At 41.6% G+C, this 12396-nt stretch overlaps 1 protein-coding gene across 1 annotated transcript; it reads right to left on the bottom strand.

Moving 5' to 3' along the window:
- Positions 1–893: 893 nt before the first annotated feature.
- On the bottom strand, positions 894–11080 carry LOC110985034 (uncharacterized). Its single transcript, XM_022245734.2, has 4 exons — positions 10776–11080; positions 6787–6834; positions 4896–5066; positions 894–3404 (listed from the first exon to the last, which is right to left on the bottom strand). Exons 1-4 carry the CDS (start codon positions 10777–10779, stop codon positions 3154–3156), a joined length of 474 nt encoding a protein of 157 aa, XP_022101426.2. The 5' UTR covers positions 10780–11080; the 3' UTR covers positions 894–3153.
- Positions 11081–12396: the final 1316 nt, after the last annotated feature.

Consider the following 12396-nt stretch of genomic DNA (forward strand, 5'->3'; position numbering starts at 1 on the left):
ATTTATCCCCAAAATTATTCCAGGAGAAAGGGTTCATTGAAGGCATTGACTGCACACGTACATTTACGGCACATGGTGTAATACAAGCAACTGCGCATGACTTAATTTTGATGTTCTTATGAGATCATACCAAACACTAACAAATGCATGAATATTCAGTTTCCTATACCTCAGTCCGCAAATTTTAGGCCTATGGATTATCAGCAAAAAATTGCAGCAGCGGTCATAGATGTAAAGGGATGATATAGTTGTGAAACAGATGGATGGAGGCTAAATTATTAATCTATCCGTATACATCTTTTAAGCCAAACTCTTGCCTGGGAACTCATGACTGCATTTACAATGTCGAGGTTTTACCTTGTATGAAAGATTGTCAAAGTTTACAGTAAGAAACTACAACACGAAACTTGCCAGTAATGTAGAGATTCCATTTACAACCAGGTTGTTTTATTATAAGAAACGAGGTGAACGCTAGTCTACACTAAAATATAAATCGGTGTGGGCAGCACTAGGATAGGAGGACCCTTGGGCGATTTGTTGGGTCTTTCCGGGCTCGCTTGTGGTGAGAACCTCATTTTGAAGTGTTATAACAAATTTAGCCGATTGTTAAATTGTTTCAAATTAAAAAAATGTCCTAGTTGTCGTAATAGTACAAGTGTTAATTGGAATCAACGATCAGTTTTGTTGATAAGCGCTCTCCTGAAAGTTGCATTGCATCTGAATCTAGTCCTCTGTACCATTCAACCTATAGGGCGCCCTCAATCAAATCATTTTTTTTCTACTCACATTCTGCAGGTATCGTCAACACATGTTCGAGTACGTTTCAAGCCAAAATTACACCCAGGTCACGTCTTTAACACAATAATTAGAAACTGAAGTAGTGAGACAGTTACTAGATGGTTACAGGCTGGTTGCCTTACTGATTTATTTTGTCCAAGTTCCTTGAAACGTGGAGATAGTGTGATGCACCCACCGGTTCACTTTTTCAGGGAAAAATACATCTTTGAAATGAGGGCGGTAGAGCTTGATAAGAAACGGATATTATTCACTGGCTTATGTCATCAAGAGAGTTGTTGCTGTGATTTCAAAGGCACTGTTCAATAATTTTTGCCCTTTTCAGGGTTAACTCAATAAACTTGGTTCTAAGAGAAGTTTTATCACTATCTTGCTGCCTTTTACTGAAACTACAATACAAAACCTTCCAAACTTTCAAAAAGTTCAGTAAGTGTTAAAAATCCCAAGCAGCCGTCAAAATACCAGATAATAATACACACAATGCTACATACTAAATGGAACTTACACTATAACCCCCCTCCAAAATGAAAGGAACGATGTGCATTTCGAACAAACAAAAAATAAAATTGGAAAAAACAGCAGCAGTAACAATTTAAGAGTCATTCTTCCGCAAACCTTAAGGCTCATAGTAATAGGCAAAATGAGAGTGGTCTATAGAACCAAAAATCTCCAAAATGATAGCAATTTCTTGTGCTTGTCCTGAAATGTCACGCCACACTAGAGCTAAGCTAAAATAACAATTTTGCATTCGCATAAAACCGAGAGGGGCACCAAAAATCTCAATAAAAGGTACTCAGACTACATGAAAAACTTTATTGTAAGGGCCCTTCACATCCATGCACTGCAACTGAAAGAAAAGCTGTTTTTATCGTTCTCTGTATTTAGTACTGTTTAGCATTGTGATTGTTGAAACGTTTACAAGTAATTTGAAATTCTGCACGCGTCGTTTCGCTCATAGACAAAGTGGAAGAAGATGGCAATGTGGTCCGCCCCCCTTCGTCAGAGTGCGGGGATTCAGACCCCAAACAAGATTTTTGTTTGTTTTTTTCTTTTTTTTTAAGATACCGAGTTCTGTTAAAAACTTCGACTTCCTTTGGTTGGAAACCTCTCTCCCCACAGGCTCACTCGTACGAGACAGGCACCGTAGCAAGATACCGTTGGGCCATGTCATAGTCCTCCCATGCTTCCGTAGATGTTTCGTTGTTTCATTTAACAGAGAAACTTTGTCAAGACACTGTGAAGGGTTTGTAGGGGTGAGCTACCCACTGTGGACAAGTTAACTGAGGATCGTAAAAGACTCTCTGTCCAAACATGCAGAAGTGGTGTGCCATCTAATTCATCTCATATTATGGGCCGCTAAATATTCAATATGTAAATCTTCCACGACAAATTCGACTCCAAGGGGAGTCAAAATGTGCCACCCCCTTACGTATTAACCACTGAATATTGCATTTGGAGACGAGAGTGTTCATTGACAAGTTAATTGTCCGATTGGCCCAATTTCACTCGTATTCCTGAACGTCCAGTGTGAATTTGAAACCCTTAACGGGATGGTACCAGGTGATTTGGGCGGGGGGGTCGGATTAAAATCGTAGAATATAGTCTGGTTCTTTGAATTTAACGTTTTCAAGTAAATACACTACGTTGGGGAATATGACTGAAATTTTGTTCCCACGAATAGGGCCAATTATCTCGATGAAGGCCTGGCTGGGTTTAGCCCTATTGGTATAATAGTGTACTAAAGAGAAACAAAATTCACTTTACATAGTACAACCGCACATTGATTAAATCGATATAATTAACAAAATGCGAACTCCATTTCAGGCAAGTCGACCGTGCACAACATACTAATGAGTCCACGTTTAATTAGGGTTAGATACAAATTTAGATTTCCACAGCACACTTGACTTCTCCGGATAATTAGCTTTTGACAACAACAGAATAACAAAGTACACAGCTCACATTCCAGACAGCCTGTTGAAATCCCATACCGCCTATTCAACCTGAGTTAGGCTAATTGATTCTTTTTAAAGGTAAGTCAAAACTTTTTTCAAACAAGCTTTAATAAGAATATCTTCGGAGAGGTCACAGGGATTGTAATGAAGTAAAACACAATCCCTCTCACTCCTTCCTAGATCTAAACTTTCTAGATCGTGGTAGATATAACACCGTAACAAGAAGGACTCAAGATCCGTAGTAAAGATTGCGGTAACACCATGTATTTATCTCTTCTTTGAGTATGTGTGGTTCTGAGAAGAACCGGGGAATAACTCGACGTTTCGAACAGTGTACTCTGTCCGTCTTCAGGAGACAGAAGGACTCAGCCTGAACATCCATTTTTCGCAGACGGCGCCTAGGCTAGATATTCCACAGCATTGTGGCGGTGACCAGAACGCCCAATTGCCACCCGAGCAGCTTGAGAGAGGCTGCGCCATTGCACCGGTCTGTGGCGTTGCAAAAGCACACCTCGCCATCAAACTCGATGGAGACGGCGTCTTCATTCAGCCACGGGAGGGCGTCATTTCCGGAGTAGCACTTGTTCTCGGGAACTTCATTGGAACGGAAAAATCTGCACTGTCGCACAAGACCTTGCTGGTTGAACTCAGTTCCTACGGTGGACGAAAATAAAGCAACTATAAAGCCAGATGTCGAATGAAATGGCGGAGAAGACATAGGCCAAGGCCTTTGGATATTCTCAAGACGAATTTTAAATTATACGGTCAATGTGATAGACAAGTTCAAAATCTGACCAGTAATAAGCACACAATTGCACCCTTCACTGGGAAAACAAGGGGGTTTTTGAACACTGGGTCAGATGAATAAAAACGAATTGTTCCTCCCCAACCGGCTTCCCCAGCCAGTTCCTTACAAACTCCTAAGCACAGGAGTTACGAAAAACAGCTTGGAAAAACCCTTTCACTTAAAACAAAAACAAAAAAACAGGGACTGCACCTTCCCAAAAAAAGGGGCGGGGAACTGGGTTCTTTACAAAACCTTTGTAGTCCCGCCAAGTATATTTTTTTTAAATTGAAGTATTATTTCCCTAGTTCATTTGTTTGCGATATATGTTCTCCAGTTTGTTCCCTTAAGATCTATTTAATAAAAACATTGTTTCCACTTTTGGAAACAAATTGTTTTGACGAGAAATTTTTTTCCAAGTTGTTTTTTTTGAGATTTTCTTTGAAGCTTGTTCCCATTAGCTACATTTTTTGTAGCTTTCTTTTTGGAAGATGTAAATCCAATACTGAAAATTAGAAATGAGCATACAGTGATTATTAATCTGTACGTTGGGTAAGGGCAAAACCCGTTATTTAAATTAACATCTTCCCAACGCAAAAAAAATACATCTAGAAATGAAATATCTTCTTAAAATTAACTTGGAAAAATTACATCTTGTAAAAAAATAAACTTTTTCAAATAATGTTTCTCATAAACACGACTTATTTCCAGAAATATAAACAATGTTTCTACACATACAAGTAAATGTCATTAGAACGATGTGAAGAGTGCAAGTCTCGAGCAAACGAACTTTGGGAAGTATATATCTCATACAAACGAAGCTGGAAAAAATATATCTCCTAAAAACGGACTTCGAAAAAATATACTTTGCTTTTTGAAAATATATACTTGATGGCGCTCCAAGGCTTTGGTAGTTCTTCCTTGTGGTCAGCTTTATTGGTCTGATAACACTCGCCAGACAAGGCACCAGGCATTACATTTTCAGCTGGCACAGTCATGGGCGTAAATCCGGGGGGGTATAGTCCCCCACCTCTTTTACTGTATCACTCCCCCCCCAGCTTTGTGAGCAAAAACATTAAACTGGACTGTGATGAATTTTTCAGAATTCCAAGGACTAAATAAAAATGCATTCCATATCACTAAAAAAGGAAAACAATTTTAAAAGACATTTATATGCCATTTTGAATACAAATTACAGATGTATATTATTATCATGACCATTGACGTCTATAAAATAGAGTCATATCTTGCCACCCTCTCCTCAAACTTTCCAAGTGTTCATGTCATCCCGCCCCCATTTCTGACACGAATTTACGCCACTGAGCAGAGTTTACGACGAAGTTAGCTTGAGGTGTGCTTACCCAAAGATGGGAAGGTGAGAGTCCCGTCAATTTTGTTGCATCTGGCCACGTAGTCGCGGCTCGGTGGATCACATTCAAAGGTGAGCTCTGACGCCCCGGGGTTGTCGCAACAGGAAGTCGATGCCTCGTTCCCCACCACGTTGAAACAGACATGGCACTTGAGGCTGCTCACTGTAAAGATCGCAGAGGTGGGAATTACGGACCCGTGTCGAGAGTTTGAGCCAATAATTGATTAAGCAACAAACCTACACCAACAGGAATCATCGAATGCGTGCGTTACTTGATCGACGAGTCAAGTTTACTTCTTAACTTCTGCCTACTGGCCAGAAACTACGTTGAGGGTTGATGACAACTATAATTTCTGTTGTTGGTCTATAAACAAGGATTAGTGCTGTATGTAGCAATAAAACTTTTCAAAATTATCCAAAAAAAGATCTAACTCCTGCAAAACCTTCGAACGAGAATGGGTGGAATGTACAAACTCTGTAAGGTTTCCACTGCCAGCAGCTTGTTTTAGGATAGTAAAATCAAGTTCACCTAACTAAGCAGTTTCGTTAAAACCGGGTAACAGATCGCCAACCGTGGCAGTACGATAAATGATGAAATCTAAACCCTCAATACGGAACGTCTATGGGCCGTGAGTACTGATCGAACGAATAAGCCCTATACGGTCAGCAACGAATAATAATCATTGGCGTGTTGGTGTTTACCAGTCTACTGCCAGTTCGAAAGTCTGGATCACCAACATAGCGAGACCTAACAAGGGCAGATCGAGGAAATTTTCTGGGGGGGTCAGGCCGGATTTTTTTATGTCTCAGTTTTGCGGACAAGCGGAAACAATGATGAAACATTAAACATGATATATTATTGGCAGTAGTATTGGCGCCTTTTCTTTAGTTTGTATTAATATTATTTCCCTTTTTTACCCCTTTTAGTCTCAGAGCAGTGGGTTCGACCCCCCCCCCTCATCAGCGCCTACCTAATTTAGTAGTTTTCAGTGGCTCGCTTTGTCAGATGCTGCGGTCTTTTTATCAAATGAATAAACTTTTCGGGGCTTTCTTCTTTACCCTAGGGTAATAAATCTGACATTTTTCTTTTTGTAGAATACAAGTGAATGGATATTTATTTTTTTACAAAGAACAAATAAAGAGAACTATCTTGATTGTGGACCAATCCACTGAATCCAGACTGATAAATTCAACGTCACCGTGACTCACCTTTTAGCTGTATACCACTGCCAAACCTGGTTCACTAAGAAGAAGCAGTGTGCATTAATAAGAATAGACCGATCCCCAACTGCGTGTGGGCCATCTTGCCACCAGTGAAGCTAATGCAGGACTGAATACTATTTACAAGGAGTCAGGGGTCTTTATGAGGAACTAGCGCACTCGGCTATTTGCATCGCGTAAGTAATGCTGCTAATTTAATAATAAAATGGAATGCCAAGTTAAAACACAATCCAAACAATCTCAAAATCACATAAATTGACAAATCGGTTTGGAGTCGGGTTGGCAAGGTAGTTCTTTCCTCGCTTTCCACCTCTGTGGTCCCGGGTTCGATTCTCGGCCCGGTCCATAAGTGGATTGGGTTTTCAGTCCCTACCTGATTCCGTGGGTTTTACCCAGACTTTTCCTCTGGGGTTTTTCTCCCACCTCTAAAACTGTAACTGCTTCTTACTGTCTCCCCTTTACCGATGTTGGTGAATGTGGGTCGTTTGGCTGCTGCCCGAGGCGCCCTTGTATGCCATTGGCTCAATCTTGTTTAAATGTATTCATTATTCCACACTTAATGTCTTCATTGTATAGCGCATTTGAACATTTCTATATGAAATTTGCGCTTTATGAATGAATTATTATTCATTTATTATAATTTAAAGGTCGGTTATACCTACCAAGGACCACTGCAGCCAGGAACACAGCCAATGTGATTATTGCACGACCTGAAGGAAAGATACAAAAAGACAAGTCAATCCTTTCTGCCTTTAGTTCTCTGGGTATGTGGCTCCCCTAACAAGATTTGTCAAGGCCCAGACTTGTAGAGTCTGGGGTCACCACTGCGCATGGCCTTTTGTGCAAACAAAAAAACCACCAAAGAAATAAACAGCAGTCCGGTCCTTCTACAGTTGTCAGGAGGGTGGAGATCAGTCCGCCAATGAAGGAGGATAGGAGGCGCAAAACCAGGCAAAAAATGGGCTCGAGGTGATTGTGGCTTAATTCCCTTCGATTATTCCCAGGTGTCAATCAGCAATGAAATTGTAACCAAAAAGAAACCAAAAGAAAGAAACCCCAGACGTCTAAAAGTTTGCCCAAATTGCTATGAACTATAAAGCCAACAGAAAAAGGGCTGAAGTTATCCCACAAGGAGCCATGTTGCTGTGACTGCCAGCCCACCAAGGTGCAGGTCTCAAGCGTGAGAACTGTCACTGAGAAAAGCCCAGAAACCTCTCAGGTCCCTCACAGAAAAGAGCTCAATATAGACTGTCGTTTGACTGAATTCTTAATTGTGAGGTCAGCCTGCTCCATTTCTCTGTTATACAAAATACACATAGACTGTCAGTAATCCAATAACAGGTGGAACATTTGATAGTTTCAAGTAATTGAACTCAATTGTTTCCGTTGAAGTCAATGAAAAATTGAAATCTGTGAGTCTGGTGCCTTTACAGTGTGATATCCGCCTAGAGTGGGAATAAGGAAGGGCGCAAAATTCCAAGCAACGGAGGCTCCCTTAATGGGAATCGTCTGGTTCCTTGACATGAAGATACTCCCCCGATAAAAAATCTTTGGTCCGGTGTCACCAGGCACAAAATACACCAAAAGAAAAATGACATGGAGGGCATGTGGTCCCTGTTATATAGGGACCGGTAGATGGCCGGCTTGTGCGTTCTGTGGTTGGTGTAGCTTTGTGCACATGTTGTGAGCCAACACTCACTTCACGCACTCACACTATTGAGGCCCTTTTCAAACGTCGTGCTTATGCCGTGCAATGCCGACTACAGTGCAACTTGATTTTTTGCTCTTTCGGCACGGCATAAGCACGACGGTTGAAACCAATAATTCAGAAACTTGATTTTGGCAGAGCAGAGGATTTTGGCTTGGCAGGGTCTGCCGTGTCATAAAGCACTGTAGAAGCACGGTGTGGTTTCAAACGTTGAGATTCTGCTGAGTCGAATTCGATTTTTATTCGAAGCTGGTCCTAAACTTTGTTGACAATTAGGAATGCGCATGTTCACAATAGAGAAATGTCCATTGCCCTGCCAACGTATCAACAGCTATGGCGACTAAAATTAAAATTTCTCGAAACGCACGTGGCACAATGGTAGATGGAGCACGAGCGAGGTTGGAGTTTCAGTTACACCATTTCTATTTGAAATTCCTGCTTCAAACAATAAGCTCAAAGGAGACCTACAAATCCTGTCCAAATGTCGGAATAAGATTCTCGAACGATACTGAACTGTTCACTTAGGCGATATTTTATTGAGACGTCACTGCAGGTTCGCCGGGAGCCATAACATCAGACCTTGTGAATAAAAAGGCCTCCATTTTTTTTTCGAGAAATAAAGTACTAGTAGTAGTCGCCGAAGCTAAATGCGTTTTCTTTGTGACTCAAGCTGAAAAATCACATTTCGGATTATACCGGTCCACCATGTTGCATTTATTTAGGTTCGGCTAAGTTGGACGTTTGAAACCACTGCCGTGCTTCCTCCGTGCTAACGTCGCGCTCAATTTAATTTTATTCGACACGGCATAAGTACGACGCTTGAAACGGATCTAATAGCAGAGAAGGATAAATCGTCATTTTTGTCCAAGCAGACAATTTGAGCTTTGCTTGCAACCCTACCCACAATACCCGACACGGACTACGACACCTTCATTCAGCGTTCTTGATCATTTCTGAGTACCCTTCTACCGCGATCTGATTGATATCTGTACGTCTTGGCTGCGCATTATTCTGGTCTTAGTCACGGTCCTCGAGTACAGTAATCAAATCCCTCGCTAAAAAGTCGTGTGACGGTTCACTTTGACCATCTCTAACAAGAACATGACATTCGTCAACAGCCCATCCATGTTCTTCATGAAATCACCAACAGTTAACATGGAGCTGCTAAAAGGTTGTTGATGCAAGACCAAATTATAAGTCGGGGAGGTTGTGAGTCACACCTTAGACTGGACCCCTGCCTGATATTGCTATGAAAACCAAATACCGGTCCTGGACGGCACCAACTGCTCGAGCGGCATGGAGGAAATAATGGACAAACCTCGTCACAGGTTGCTGTTTAAGATTCGACCTTCCCTCAAACGCGTATCCACGAGACTCGCAGCCACTTTGTTCTAAATATTCAAAATTCAAAATTGCGCAATAACACCAGCCAGTCCTTTTGTACAGAGTTCGAGTTTCATACCACAACGTGTCTGACGTCGTTGACCAGAATTTCGCGAAGCAGGATCAGAGTAATAATTTTAACCTTCAAAAGGTTGAAGGCAACGGGTGTGACTTGACCTTGCACAAGTCTATAGTGATCCGAGTCGGTCGGGCGAATTTGTTCCCACAATAGACTGAGGGGAAATCAGGCTCGAATCAAGGTTAACGTCCTGTTAAAGCTCTTTATTTTTGAACGTTTCAAGATAAACTTTCTTTGTTTTCAGCTGGATTCTACCATTGCGGAAAGTTATCGTTTTCCTAATCCGTGAATGGAAAGGATACAAATAACCTGTATTGCGACCAAATATGAGTTTCCAAATTCTTGAAAATAGTTCGCGGTACCACTGCTTTAGTAACTCAGACCGGCCACCTCACCCCGGCAAGCTCGGTGGTCGAGTGGTTAAGACATCTGCACTAGTAAGCAGGAAGTCGTGGGTTCGAGTCTCACCCGAGTAAACTTGTGAGGGTTATTTTTTTTTTGCAAGTTCTCGGACAAGCCTTGAGAATACAGTGTTTATTAATATACGTTGGGTAAGGGGAAAACCCGTTATATAAATTAACATCTCCCCAACGCAAAAATACATCTTGAAAATAGTTCGTGGTGCCACTGCTTTAGTGACTCAGACCGGCCAATCGACCCCGGCAAGGTCGGTGGTCGAGTGGTTAAGACATCTGCACTAGTAAGAAGGAGGTCGTGGGTTTGAGTCCCAACCGAGTAAGCTTGTGAGGGTTTTTTTCGCAAGCTCTCGGACAAGCACTGAGCATACAGTGCTGATTAATATGAGTTTGGGTGAGGGCAAAACCCGTTATATAAAGGCTGTGTTTAGGCGATATAATCTGTCTCTCTTCGTTTTTACGCGGATTGTTTGTCAAAGTTCGGTTGTTCAAGGCATCTTTTTCATTCTTACGAGATCTATGTTTAGAAACATTTCTATATCGTTTGTTAAGAGGTACATAGTTTTTATCCGACCTACCAAACTTGAAAAGAAATGGACAGACTAAGGACAAGATAAGAAAATTTGTTTGAGAAACTGCAGTCATCCAACTGGGACTCAATATCCCCCGGTCAATCCGTGTTTGCAACTACAACAAGCACGGTCCGTCTGGTTATTTTGGAATCACATCCAAGAGTTCTGCCGCCTCCTGCCGCAATGGCCACGGTCGATCTATGCAGCGCGACTTACACAGGACCGGTACCGAAGTATCTACTGAACTACACCCCTAGCTAAAATATACCGTGAGACCTTCATTGGGTGACCTAGATAGCTACTCAGTGCTCTAACATCGAGATTTGATATTTGTTCGCCATGCCTGCATAATAACTATTACCGTCCTGGTCATGGTCCTCCAACACAAATGGAATTCAACGACGACCACATCCGTGATCAAATCGCGCGCTAAAAAGTAGTGTGACGGTTTACTGTGACCACTTACAAGAACGTTAATTTTTAAGTAACTTACCCATGTTCTCTTTGAAATCACCAATGGTTAGTATGGATCAGCCAAAATATAACGTTGACAATATGATGGTGTAAAGGACAGCGTCTGCAGTGGTATACAGGACAGAGCACATGAAATATGGTTTATATGCAAGACAAACATGCAAACCAGAGATGTTTTAAGCCACACCTTAGACTGGAACCCTGCCTGATGTGGCTATGGATACAAATTACCGGTCATGGAGGGTACCAACTCGTCGTGCGTCATGGAGGAAACAATGGGTAAACCTCGTCATAGGCTGTTGTTTAAGATTCGGACTTCCTCTCCCTCGCATACATTTATGTGTACACGGACCCAGAAGCCTCCTACGCGGTTCTCTCTTTTTGTGCGATACAACACAAGCAGCCAGTCCTGTTATAGGAAGCTCGAATTTCATAATACAGTGTTGTGATAAATTGACCTGACTTGACTTTATACAAGTCTGTAGCATACAGATAGAGGTCTGACAATGCGATCCATGTCGCTTTGGCAAATCTGTTTCACACAACAGTCTGAGGAAGCCAGGCTTGATCCAAGGCTAGCGTTACAGTATAACTCTTTGTTTTTGGTCGTTTCAAATATTTCTCTGGATGAATATTTGTTTTCACTTGGATTCTACCTTTATTACTGCAAATTCTCTCTCTCTTTCTAAATTAGTGAGTCTCGAGGATAGAAAGGCCTCTATAGTGCGATCCAGTATGTATTTTCCAAAAGAGATGTATATTTTATGAAGACTTCTTTTCGAAGATGTTGTTCCAACTTCCGTTTTTATGAGATCTTTTCAAAAAGAAATCGTTTGTTCGAGACATATGTTTCTGCAGTGTTTCTTATAAGATTTTGTTTTAGAAACATTTTTCATACTGCAGAAGTCATTTGCTTGTTTGTTTGCTGCGTTTGTGATAATTTCACCCTTTTAATAAAGGTGAATAAACTTCCTCAGCAGATATCTAATCTCATCAAAATGGTATGAAACCTTGCTACGCAAATGCGTTGTGACGGCAGAGGTAAGTTGACATAGGTCTAATAGAAAGAGCTGAAACTTTCCTATAGCGAATTTGTACATTGCTATTTGTAAGGTTAGTTAAATCCTCGTGGAAGTACAACTTAGGCCCAGTGATCCCAATTATTTCCCTTCAAACCATGGTGTATTTGTAAACTGTACTGCAGGCAAGGGTTCCAGGATATCGTTCTCAGAGTGTACCAGAATTCTTGCTAGGGTCGGGAGGGAAGGGAGGGGTGCTACGTTTGTGAAGCCATTGAGTCTCTTCTTGGCTTCATTTGGCTCAAGCAAGCACACATCGGTGGTAGCTGGATACAATCATGAACTGGTCGGGTTTTTTTTTTATTCAATACGGGGAGCAAGACTGCAATGTGAGCTCTTCCCATACAAGCGGCATGATAGCTTCCATCCGCAAGAGCTTCCGGACCTGCATTATCCTAACAAGTGCAATTCAAGAATACTTCTATTAACGTCCAGTAAACATCGGTTTCTACACTGTGTTCGCAGCGGCGTAGCGAGTGAGGGGTGTGGGGGTGTTGCACCCCCCCCCCCAATAATTCTTTTCAGTCGGCAAATAAAGGGTCAGTCGGCAGATGAAACTGA

The sequence above is a fragment of the Acanthaster planci genome, linkage group LG10 (assembly GCF_054643075.1).
Source record: "Acanthaster planci isolate LZ-2023a linkage group LG10, COTS_SCS, whole genome shotgun sequence".
Lineage (NCBI taxonomy): Eukaryota > Metazoa > Echinodermata > Asteroidea > Valvatida > Acanthasteridae > Acanthaster > Acanthaster planci.

Excerpts from the sequence above, each read along its gene's own strand:
- LOC110985034 (XM_022245734.2), bottom strand. Across the intron at positions 5,067-6,786 it reads CCTGGCTGCAGTGGTCCTTG|TGAGCAGCCTCAAGTGCCAT; the intron begins GTAGGTATAACC and ends CGATCTTTACAG. Across the intron at positions 3,405-4,895 it reads TCTCACCTTCCCATCTTTGG|GAACTGAGTTCAACCAGCAA; the intron begins GTAAGCACACCT and ends CGTCCACCGTAG.